Source organism: Lathamus discolor, chromosome 6 (genome assembly GCF_037157495.1).
Source record: "Lathamus discolor isolate bLatDis1 chromosome 6, bLatDis1.hap1, whole genome shotgun sequence".
In the NCBI taxonomy this organism is placed as follows: domain Eukaryota; kingdom Metazoa; phylum Chordata; class Aves; order Psittaciformes; family Psittacidae; genus Lathamus; species Lathamus discolor.
In genome coordinates this window covers 68,914,320-68,926,822 of record NC_088889.1, presented here as the reverse complement: position 1 = coordinate 68,926,822, position 12,503 = coordinate 68,914,320, and the positions used below count along the sequence as shown (strand labels likewise).

At 40.1% G+C, this 12,503-nt stretch overlaps 1 protein-coding gene across 5 annotated transcripts in view; it reads left to right on the top strand.

The window, feature by feature from the left end:
* NELL1 (neural EGFL like 1) overlaps positions 1-12,503 on the top strand; it is a 306,821-nt gene that overhangs the window by 80,147 nt on the left and 214,171 nt on the right. For all 5 annotated transcript variants that reach the window (XM_065683411.1, XM_065683408.1, XM_065683410.1 and 2 more), the window contains exons 11-12: positions 977-1,076; positions 11,486-11,614. In XM_065683411.1, the coding sequence (XP_065539483.1) occupies positions 977-1,076; positions 11,486-11,614 (229 nt within the window). The remainder of the gene's footprint in view (positions 1-976; positions 1,077-11,485; positions 11,615-12,503) is intronic.

The following is a 12,503-nucleotide window of genomic DNA, read 5'->3' as shown; positions in this document are numbered from 1 at the left end:
TACTCTGGTGTGGACAGTCCTGTGGGATAGTTATTGTAGCTCCTACTGAGCAAAGCTCCTGGTTGTTAAGCTCTGCTCCAGTCGCCAGTTTGCAGTGATGGCATAGCTGCAGAAGGGATGTTGGAGAAGTAAACTGTGGTCTGGGGAAGGCTGGAGGTGAGACTGGGGAGAGGAGAAAGCTATTTTGGGACAAGATGTTAAGAAACAACTTACTGAAGAGCAGGGCAGCTGTTTGGTCTGGAGAAATGGTGTTAGGAAGAAGGTGGAGTAAATTCTGGTTTACAATCTCCCCAGAAAGGCTCTACCAGCAACTAGACCTCCTGTGCACAGTCTATTCTAAACCAAACAGAAATGAAAATATGTTGGCCTTGATTTCCATTTTATACAGCAATTTCTATGTGGATACTTCAAGGTGGGATTTCTGCTTTGCCATACCTTTGAGGGACCTAAATTGTGGAAATTAGGCATTGGGTTATTATAAAAAACCAGATCCTTTCAATTGGATACAGCAGAACAATCCATGACATGAAAATGTTGATCTTCTCTCAGCTGTGTTTGGGTTGAATAACCTATCAGTGAGTTAGGTAGCATATGAAACAAGAGGAGTCAAATTTGGACTTGTTAAAGCAGGAAGACTGACAAAATCCTGAAGTGAAATTCTTTAGTTCCTTCAAATACTTGGAAGGAAGACAGCTGTACTTGGAGACAACACATTTGGAAAAACTACTGTAGTATTTTGAGCTTTTTATTTTTCTCCCTTTTAATTGCTTTTCTTTCAAGTCCGGGCAGAGAATTATCTAAGTAGATAACTTCAAGTATGATGTTGTGGTGGAAAGAATGAATTTAACTTTCTGCCTGCTCGTTTACCAGTGTTGTTACTAGAGATTACTAGTGTTGTAGATTGAAAAATATGTGATGCTTGCCATTGAACATGTTTTCATCCATGTCATGTTATAAAAATGTTCTTTATTTTCAGAATGGAGTTTTAGTAAAAGTAACAGAGACTTGTCCTCCCCTGAACTGCTCAGAACAAGATCATATTCTTCCAGAGAACCAGTGTTGCAGTGTTTGTAGAGGTAAGCCAGAGACTGTGCATTGGAAGGAACATAAATTGCTGACTCAACAGGGGAATACACTGGAAAGAACAATTGCTTTTTAATGAGATATTAGCTACCTCTATTAACCTGATTCTTTAATTACCTTCATGTAAAACCAGTCTGTGATATTTTTTTGGTTAGAAGACTTACTAGATAAAAAGCTGAATAGTAATTGCTCCGAACTAGAGAGAGGGAAAGAGAGGGAGAAAAGACTTGGAGAGGGAGGAAAGGTAGAGTCAGAGGAGAAAGGGCCTAGTATCTCTTAAGAATTCCCACTAGGAAGGAGTTCTGTTTGAAGAAGAGGCATTTTATGTTGCTTAAACTTGCAACTGCACTAAATAAACAGGGTTTTGGAAATGGGGTTTTAAACTCTCGGTTTCAAAATCATAATAATAATGTTAAGATTCCAGTTTAATGGATATTTTAAAGTTGATTTAGATCTGAGCACACTAGGATTCACTTAGGAATTAAGCTGGACAATTGCTGAATAAACAGGAAAAATTAGCCCAAGATCCCAGAATCCCATTTTTCCCCCTTCCAATGGGGTGTTGAGATGCACTCTAGCTGGTTCCCTCTCAGCCCTGGTGATTCCTGGTTGTGTGGTGGTGGAGCAGATTGAACAAGCCGTAGGTAAAATCTTAGTTGAGGAAATGCCCTTAAATGAGGAAATGCAGGTATCCCAAGGCTGGAGAACTGGAACAAGCTTTCTTCTTAGTGTGTTGTAATCAGTGAGCTGTTGTGTGGAAGGTGTTGGGATGATTATTGTCTGTGTGTGTCTGTATTGTGCCTCTCTTCCACATGTCTCCCTTGGTGCTGAGGCTCAGCTGAGCTTAAGGGGAGCTTGGTCTCTGAGCAGGGCTTGGGTGCTAGACTTTAGTGATGCACCCACTTGTCTTGCCTGTGGGTAATTCCTGCAGTGTTATGGCGGATGCCAGTGAAGGGGCTCTGAATTGCTCCCTGAGGCAGTAAATATGAATTAATAGATAGGCATAGTTAAATAATGACTAAGGCCTTGAAACTGAAGCAGATGCATGTGGTTGCAGGAGCCAGCACGTTTGAGACGGCTTGCTCCACCTAGGAGTATACCCAGTAATTTTGTTCAACAGCTTCTAGAAACATCTGTAACTATTAAAGCAAGCAGCAAGTGTTGCTTCTCTGTCCCTCAGAGGCTAGATGTCTTAATGATACTTCTTAACAGATGGCCCAGTTTGATGTGGTGCCATACTAACAAAATTATCCTCGTCACTTAAAAGCATTAGGAATCTGAAAGCTTCCAAGTTGATGAAAGATAAGTTCTGTAATTATTCAGTTCTGTGTTATTGTCAGTGATAGGTACTCTTTTTAGATATTCATCCCCAAACTGCTTTTAGTATTTATAAGATAGCACGATGATGTTCTCTGGCAGGAATAATACTTTGACTTCCTGTGGATTCTGATCCATGGTGCTTGCAAATTGATAGATGAAACTTCCCCTTCAGTTCTGCTTTAGCTGATGCTAAACCAGCACCACCTCCTTTTGTATGTCATCTTTGCTTTTTAACATTCTTTTGAAAATTATGCTTAAGATAAGATTCATGTTGTCAGCTTTAGAAAGGCATGAACTGAAGTTGGCACTCCTAACTTGCTTTTTATATCTTGAAGAATCCATGTTGCTTGGCACTTGTGCTTCAGTTGCACGCAACCCAAAATGGTAGTATATAATTTTGTCATATGCTGAGTGCTGGTGATAAGCATGGGTCTTTGTTAAGAATTCCATATTTGGTGTGGGTTTTGTCATGCAAACTGGTATCCTCTGCTGTGGTGAGCAAACCATAGCGTCTTGTCCTGGCCTGTATCAACACGTCCTTTACTGGGAAAGGGTAGATCCTGCTCTGGTTTGCAATAACTACCTCTTTCAGAAACTGCATTGAGATTTATTGTCCAAGCAGAAGCAGTGAGGAAGAAATATCGTAGTAAATACAGTCCTGAGTAATCAGAGTGTCTGTTGGAAGCCCACATGGATCATGTAACAGTGGGGAGATTTAGATTACACATTAGACAGAAGTTCTTCCTTGTGAGGGTGGTGAGGCGCTGGCACAGGTTGCTCAGAGAAGCTGTGGCTGTCCCATCCCTGGCAGTGTTCAGGGCTGGCTTGGAGCAACCTGGTCTAGTGGAAGGTGTCCCTACCTGTGGCAGGGGGTTGGAACTGGATGAGCTTTAAGGTCCCTTCCAACCCAAACCAGTCTGGGATTTTGTGATTTGTACATCATGTGTATATTTCAGATTAATCGTATGCTGATACAGATAACTCTTCGCATTGGCCCTTAGCTTGGCTTTTAGTTAGTCAACAGGAAGATTACTCATCATTTATGAGTAATGTTAAACCTGAACAACAATTCTATATAATGTTTATCAGTGCATGCCAGTGACCGGTATGTTCTGGTTTTATCTCAGTTTGTGCTTTCTGTAGTATCTAGTTGTGGAAACAGAACGCTTCTACTGAATATCATAGAATCATAGAATAGTTAGGGTTGGAAAGGACTTTAAGATCATCTAGTTCCAGTCCCCCCTGCCGTGGGCAGGGACACCACATACTAAGCCATGTCACCCAAGGCTCTGTCCAATCTGGTCTTGAACACTGCCAGGGATGGAGCATTCACAACTTCCTTGTGCAACCCATTCCAGAGCCTCACCACTGTCACAGTAAAGAACTTCTTCCTTATAGCTAACCTGAACTGTTTATATTTGAACCAGTTATCCCTTGTCCTATCAATACTGTCCCTAATGATGAGTCCCTCTCCAGTATCCTTGTAGGCCCCAATCTGATCATTATCTGTACAATTCCATAACACCTTTGCTGTATTGGGCAAGGGTGGCAGGTTTGCAGCTTGTGCTTTCCTGGTTGCAGCAGAGGAATTTCCATGTAATGAAAGGATAAATGTGGGGGATCAACAGAAGGAAAACACCATAGAGAAATATGGAAACTTCATGATGCTGTGGTATGAGAATGTGCCCTCTTCAGGAATCTGTTATATTTACTGCAATAATAGATAAGTGCCTAAAATAAAACAGGGTATGAAAGGAAAAAAATAAACCTATGGTGTTTATGGTGATGGAACGAGTTGAACACTGTAATGTCCACAGCTGGTGGCTTCCTAGATGGTCATTATTGTTTGTAAATGGTTAGAGAGGTGAAGACAGCAAGCACCTTTTATTATTCAGGCTTGCTACAGTACAGCAAAAGGTAATATAGTGTTAAAAACTGATTTCTATATTTCAGTAAAATGACAGTATAACTGTACAACAAGACAGGGGGAGTGTGGAAGAACTCTTCTGTAGTCATTTGATGGACCCAAATGCAGAAATGGGCCAAGGATCTCTCCTTGATTGTTATGTAGAGAATACTTAGTTTTTCCCTTCATCTGTGTGCTTTAATATAAATGTAAATGACTGCTTAAAGTACGTGGTCCCTTTTTACTTCTCAGCAGGACAGTCTGTGCTGTTATTAAGCTCTCTTTTACACTTACAGAAATTTTAGTTAATTTTAAAATTGTACGAAGAATCATTGTGTAATAGAATATTTTTTGTACTACTTTTGGAAAATCACTCATTTTTCTTCCAGCATGTCTCCTGCATTTTGTATAGCCCAGGGACAAATCTAATACAAAAAATAGTGTCATAGAAGTGTTTTATTGTTCCCTTTAGCTGTTTTTCTCCTTGCCAAAGACAGTGTATAACTTGAAAGAGTGGTTTTTTTTCTCCTTTGAGTGAGTGATTCAAATAATATTTCATGAGAGAATTTTTATGTTGTTATGCTCCCAGTTTTAGTATATAAGAATAGCCTTAACAGCCCCAGCAGCTTTAATCATGCTGTGCTTAACAGAGAGTGTGAGGACAGAAGCAAGTGATGTGAGCTCTTTGGTTGCTGGAGAAAATCTTTATTTGCCGTCCTGTAGTATGGTTTGGCTGATGGACTTGGATTGACTGTTGGTGCTGGTTAGCAGAAGGTGGAGAATCCTACTGATGAGGTCAAGTGTGCATTGCATGGCAGGAAACAGCACTGAAACCTAAAAATGGGTGTTCTGCCACCCTTATTTGTTTTGTTTAGTTTTGTTTGAAGGAGTTATTTATTCTTCCAATCAGAGGATGAGAAGGCTCTTCAGTTGGCATGTGTCTTTATCTCTCCCCATCTAGCTGGGAAACAGGGTTGCTTTTTCAGAAATGGAATATTTCTTATTCCTTGCTGTGAGGTATGAGTTCATTCAAGGCTTTAGGTTTATTAAGATTTAATGGAGGTTGATAAATATGAATTAGTTTATTTCTAAACATAGTTGTAACATTATTTGGGATTTAGGAGAGCTTTTTGTCTGAAAAAACCCAGTAATCTCGGTAAGCTTGTTAGGCTGTGAAGTACTATTTTTCTAAAGCACGCAAATAAGCAGTATGGAATAAGGTCTGCATTGATACAGCAACTGGGAAGAATTTATGAAGTTACTGTTTTATGTCAGACCACTGAGTGCTGGGACCACAGTCTCTGAAGGCATAAAAGCTGCTCTTCAAAGTGTTTCACATCTCATGACTCATTAAAAACTGATTCAGATCATGAAAGGGGATAACTGCTCAAATTTCATGACTTTTCCTATGGATTCTCCTCCAGATTTGCTTTACACATTTATGTAGTAACCATGGGGTTAAATCTTACCAGTAGTAAAGACTTTGAGGTTGAAATTACCTTGGACCTCTGGAACATTACCAGTGCTATTAATGGAATCATTGTCAGGATTCCTTTTAGAAGCCTGTGGAATGTGAACTGCTGAAGGTTAGTTTCTTGAGCAGCAAGAGAACAACACTCAGATTTTGAAGTGAACAGCCAGGAGTGTTGTACGAAGTACAGAAACATTACAGATGTTTATAAGAAAACCCTCAGAAAAATGAGAGGCACAGTAGTGTTGCCCTAAATGTAGGAAGAGGTGTATATAAGATATGTTGATTCCAGCTGTAGTTTCAAATGAGTTCTTGCATTCTTCAAGCAGTGATTAAGCCAGATTATCAAATATATTAGGTACTTAACTGGATGACAGTGCAAACTAGTTTATATGCTGCTCTGGAAAAGCAGATTCTTGGAACTGGAACCTGAAGATGTCAAGAATCTTCAAAAAATAAGAGCAATGTTGAGATGTCCCACAATGGAATACATGTTTAAGTTGAGATAATGTGACTTGGAACCAGCCCTAGTCAGTTGTGCAGTTCCTGATGCTGCAGAAGTGATAGTTTTCTGTCTGCTAGCATGAAATCTCATAATTTTCAGGATTGTCTTAGTAATTTATTAGTGGTCATTGTACAATCAGAAGAAAGAAGTAGAAGATACAAATCTGCCCTTAAGAAAAACTGGAGCAGATATTTCCACAGCCTTGATAAGGCAGAGTAATGTTATCAGAACTGTCTGGGGAAGGAACAGAGGTCATCAGGCCCGTAATGTTCTAAACACGCTCTTCACTATTTAATTCCCTTGTTGGTAGTATCTAATTGTAGCTTGAATGTCTTGAATGACTTTCTGTTGTGCACATTTGTGACTGTGTGTGTCTGTGTGGAGAAGATGGTTTCTGACATCTATTCTGAATATGTTTATCTGGAATTATAATTCATGCTCACTTGTCATCTGTGTTGGCCCCAAATTAGTTTAGATTATTAGAACTATTTAAGATTTGGTGTGCTCCTTTCAAATCCTCTCCAGTTGCCTGCTTGCTCAGATGCAATGAATTCTATTTGAAGCCATTTCTTACATTTAGAGAGGAGCTGACTGTCTCAGATAAGAGCTTGCTGAATATTTTGAAGTGTCAGTATTTCAGCTATTTTCACCTGGGCAATGGGAATGCATCCCCTCTGCCAGCTGCCATCTAGGTTGAGATTCAGAACCCACTGCAGGATCAAGGGGTGGTTTTCCCATCTGTGTAGGTTTTTTAAAGTGACCTTATAGTCCATTCCACACAAAGAGTTAATAAAATCAATGTTTGCATTCTTTTCCATTCTGCTTGCTTGGGGATATGTAACTGCTTCCATGAGTAGACTGGCCAGGAGTAATCTGATGTTTAAATCAGTGCTTAGGTCTCTCTCTTTTTAGTCAGGTATATAGGCATGGCGGTTGTACTCAGTGGCCCTGTGTACATTCCTGATTGTTCTGCTGAGTAAGAAAGAATTAAAATACTCAGCTAAATTAGACACTGAATTGGGATTGTTAAAGGTGAGAAGAACAAGCTAAAAAATTTGTTCACATTACAATCCAACTACAAGGTGGCCTTTATTTGCCAGAAGAGCAGGAACAGCACTCAGGCCCAATAGGAGCTAATATAAAGTTGATAGCATTTTATTCTTTTCTTGCCTTCAAAATGCCAGCTGGGGAGAGAGGAGACCAGGCTCTAAGAAATGCAAAACCTGCACTTTGTTGGTGTGCAGCTCTTGGCTTTTTTGGAGTGCTAAATGTGCATCTTCACTGCAAAAGAAAAGTACTTGGGAAACCTCTGGTCCAATTGATGATATTCCCACTCTGGCAGAGGCACAGTGAACCTTCACTCTTCTGTACCATCGAGTACATGTTTTTTTTTTCTGCTGGTTAACCTTAAATTACATTTGTTCTGTAAAAACTTGGTAACATACAAAGCTGTAGTGCATGCTCTTAACAGGAGTGGCTTCCACTTTCTTCTTGCAGAGGTGTTGAACAAGTTTTCTGGAATGTGATGGGAAATTGAAGTAAAGTCACTTTTAGTCAGTGTTTTTAAAAGACAGGAAACAGCATTTCATGGGCCTTTTATAGTGATAAATGCCAAGGCAATCTAGAGATGTAGGAGGTGGTGTATCATTCCTAATGTGGAGAACAATGAAAAGTTCTTTAGAGCCTTTAATTAGGCAAGTTACAGAACTGGGGTATCACTTATTTTCTTCTATGCTCTTTTAACAGCCTTCAAGCTTGAAAAATAAGAGCGATACTGAACGGAGACAGTTCCTATTTGAGTTGATAACGGGAACAAAAGCAGTACAGTTTTTCCTGGAGAGCTTTTAAAAGCAGTTCATGGTTTTAAGTGGTAGAAAATGGATAGTTAAGGTAGGCATCAGATCTACTGATAAATTTCAGGGGTGGCAAACAGTGAAGGTTTCATAGGGTTGTGATGTGATACTGAAAACTAATCAGTGGCTTGTGATTGGGAGAAAGTGTTAGAGAAGAGCAATTGATCTGGGACATGGGACTTGTTCATCCTGAGAAATGTCCCTTTGGCTCATTGTGAGTCATAAATTTGCCATGAAGTGATCACAGGGTAAAATGTTGACTCCCTGGGATAGAAAGAGCATAGAAACAGTCTTTTGGTGCAAAAGGCTATATAAAGACTGTTGTCACTAAAACAGGCTGAGAAGGAGGAATTATTTTTTTGCAGGTTCGCATGAGAGGGAAATTGTAATAAATTAAAAACCTTCTATCTCAAGACAGTAGTAACAACCCACACTAAAAAATGTGTGGTGTTTTAATAGTGTCTGCCTTAATGCACTGATATGTTACATTGGTTCCAAGTAGTAGTATCTATTAGTGATAATCCAATATAAACCTACTACTGTATAAGCGTTCAAATGAGAGTTATAATAAAGCAGCAGAATACAGACTAGACATGCAGCTGTTGGAGCAAGTCCAGAGGAGGCCACGGGGATGATCAGGGGACTGGAGCACCTCCTGTATGAGGACAGGCTGAGAAAGTTTGGGCTGTTCAGCCTGGAGAAGAGAAGGCTGCGTGGAGACCTCAAAGCAGCCTTCAAGTATCTGAAGAGAGCCTACAGGGTTGCTGGAGAGGGACTCCTCATCAGGAAATGTAGCAACAGGACAAGGGGTGATGTGTTTAAACTTTTAACAGGGGAAGTTCAGGTCAGATATATGGAACAAGTTCTTTACTGTGAGGGTGGTGAGGCACTGGAGCAGGTTGTCCAGAGATGTGGTGAATGCTCCATCCCTGGCGGTGTTCAAGGCCAGGATGGACAGAGCCTTGGGCGACATGGTCTATGGTGAAGTGTCCCTGCTGTTGTCAGGGGGGTTGGAACTAGATGATCTTAAGGTACTTTCCAGCCCTAAGCATTCTATGATTCTATGTCTTAGTCTTAGGGAAAACTATGATAAAGAAAATGTTATAAAAGTTGTTTCTTGGATATTATCTAGAAGGCCAACAGAACAGTAATGCTGCTTGGAGAGTATAAATTAGATGCTAACTGGGTAAATTTGGGGAGATCGGTTCCAGTGTTCAGTTTTGATTATAAAGGCAGAAATGAGACGTCAAATACTGTGATTGCATAAATGGCTAAAAGCAGTCTAATTGTGCCTGTTTTTACCAGGATGAATTGTACCCAGGCTTGACAAGGCTGTATCTGGAATGCTTGAGTGTTTTTTTACCAGACTGTGAAATGAGTGAAGACTGGAAGGGATGTCTGCAGTTTTTATGGATGGAGTTCTTTAGCAAGTTGTATTATAATGAAAGAATGAGCTAACTGAGCACTAGTAGGATATAAAATGAATCTGAAGCTTAAGCGTAGAGTTGGATGTTGGCACTGAGAAAGTCTTCTCCTTGCTAGCAAGTGTGGCATTCTTTTAAAAATGACCCCAGAACTCAACAAAGTTGAGTCTGTAACCCCTGACTTGCAAAGCTGGAGTGCAATAAAATGATGAAATCTCAGTTTCCAAGTAGTAGATGACTGAAGTTCATATTTAAAAACAAATAAACTCCTCTGTCAACAACAGCTTCAGGATAGCCCTATGAAAATTTGCTTACTGAAGGTGAAAATTATATTTAGTGTAAGCTGAAGTCTTCCGAAGTTCTTTGGAGACTATCCAAGCAAGGGATATGAACAAAGATCTGAATCTGGCATTTATGTCTTAAAAATCCAGGTTGTCTTTCTCTTAGCTGCTTTTAGGGGATGATAGAAAAGTTTAGGATCAATGAACTAGAACTTCTGGATTGCTCCTTTATGACCAGGCAGAACTGGTAGAAATTGTTCTTGTATTCATAAGAGCACAAGTTGGGATACAAGTAGCTAGTTGTATGTCTGGGTTCTGGTTTCCCACCTTCCAGCAGATGAAAGCAGAACAAAGAAGAGCTACCAAAAAAGACTGTTTATGTATCACAGTCAGATAGAAATTAAGTCATGGATATTAATACAGAAAAATCCATCAAAAATGCACCAGGGGGGAGAAAGAAATTCCCATTGTCCAGGTAGGGCGTTTAGTTGTCTCTTACAATACTTCCAGCGGAGTGCCCTTAAAGAGATAAAGTGACAATTACTTTCACTTTAGACTTCAGCAGAGAGAGGTTCTGGCACATCTTTGAGAGATCCTGAGAATTGGGAAGAAAGAACTTGAGCCATTTTTGCCTTTATAGAAGGAAGTGGGAAAGTTCATGATTTTAGAAATTAATTTGTATGGATTGAAAGAAGCTGTTCACAAAGCAACTAGTGAGAATTTGTTTCAAGGAAAAGGGAGAGACTGGTAAAACTTCTCTCCCACACACTATGATTCAGGTATTAATGAGGAACCCTAGAAACAATCCAGCTAGTTTTTGATGACAAGGAGATGTTTTGACAACCAGTACAGGTTTGTGTTCTAATACAGCATCATCTTTCTCTTCTAAAAGTGCGTGTGATTATGCATAATAAGGGAATTGTGAAGGACTTTTTATATTAATCTTTACTATCCTTTTGGTGTAAGTTTGTATTGCACTTCTTGGAGATAAGGTGGTATTTTGTCCTACATGGAGTTCAATAGAAGGCTAATGTATTATCATGGGTTCAGTAGACGTTGAATATATTAACAAGACTTTCTACTTAGAAGTTGTCTTTCCTCCTGATTAAAACTACTATACAAATGCATTTTTTAACAAAATGGTTTTATTGAGAATGAACAGATGGAGGAATCCAAAAAGCCTGTGTGCATCATATAGGTTTATAAAGAGAATTTCTTGTAACAGTCTTCCAATACCGAAAGGAGCTGACAAGAAACCCGGAGAGGAACATTTGACAAGGGCCTGTAGGGACAGGACAAGGGGGGAATGGCTTTAACCTGGCAGAGGGGAGACTGAGATGAGATTTTATGCAGAGGTTCTTCCCTGTGAGGGTGCTGAGGCCCTGGCACAGGTTGCCCAGAGAAGCTGTGGCTGCCCCATCCCTGGCAGTGTTCAAGGCCAGACTGGAAGGGGCTTGGAGCAGCGTGGTCTAGTGGAAGGCGTCCTTGCCTGTGGCAGGGGATTGGAACTGGATGAGCTTTAAATGCCCTTCCAACCCAAACCAGGCTGGGATTCTATACCAGAGATTTTCAGTTATACAGTCAATATAAATAACCAATATGAATAGCTGAAATAAACATGTTTTAATACCTTGTATTTCAGGCCATAACTTCTGTGCTGAGGGACACAGATGTGGTGAAAATTCTGAGTGCAAAAACTGGAACACAAAAGCGACTTGTGAATGCAAGACTGGTTTTCTCTCTGTGCAAGGGGATTCTGCCTACTGTGAAGGTAAACAAGATATTCCAATACCTGCCCCCTTACCATCCTATTTGGAAACATGGTGTTAAATAAATGGTTGAGGAATCGATTTCATTGCAAGATTTCATTTCAGTAGATTTCAGTTCATGATGGTGAATGTCACAAAGGGGTTTTTTTGACTCATAAATGTGGGCTGCTGATGAGGAGTGCTGCTGGACCATTCAGATTGCCTGTCTATGGGTGTGCTTCATTGCTGCAGCAGTGCCTGGGAACACTGTGACCCTGCCGGCATTAGTAATGGTAAAACACTGTTTCTTTTTCAGAGATAGCGCCTATCTTCTGAAATGTTTTTTAGAGAGCAACATCTTTGTAATTTAAAAAGGAAGTGGGAATTTAGGAAGTTTAGGAATTGTGCTAGTGTGTGTGAGCAAGGTCAGTGTGTAGGTGTACTGAGGCTTGGATACAGAAATTATGATATGCAGTCCTTCCTGAAGCACTTCTGTGGAACAAGGGCTTTACTGAAATGGTTTTCATATGATCCAGAAGAGACCTGTTTCTGAGGAGTGTGTGCCTGAGGTGCTTCTGTTGATGTATTATTCCATCACAGGAATAGATGCAAGGGGACATTATTTTCCTTTTTTGTTTCTCAGTGTTTTCTAGAGCTTGCTGTTATTCATAGCTATGATGTACTTATTAAAAACTAAATGGATGAATCAACATATACCACGTCCCTTCCTGCCTTTGCGTTGTGGTTTTGGGGTTTTTTGTATGCCAGGCTGCAATATTTAATCTTTTGGCCATCATTTCCCTAGATTCTGTTTCCAGTGGTGCTGATGATGGAAGGGAGGTGGCATTTTTGACAAGCTGTGAAAGGAGACTGTAGAAATTGAAAGACAGAATGAAAGGATCTGCAAGTGTA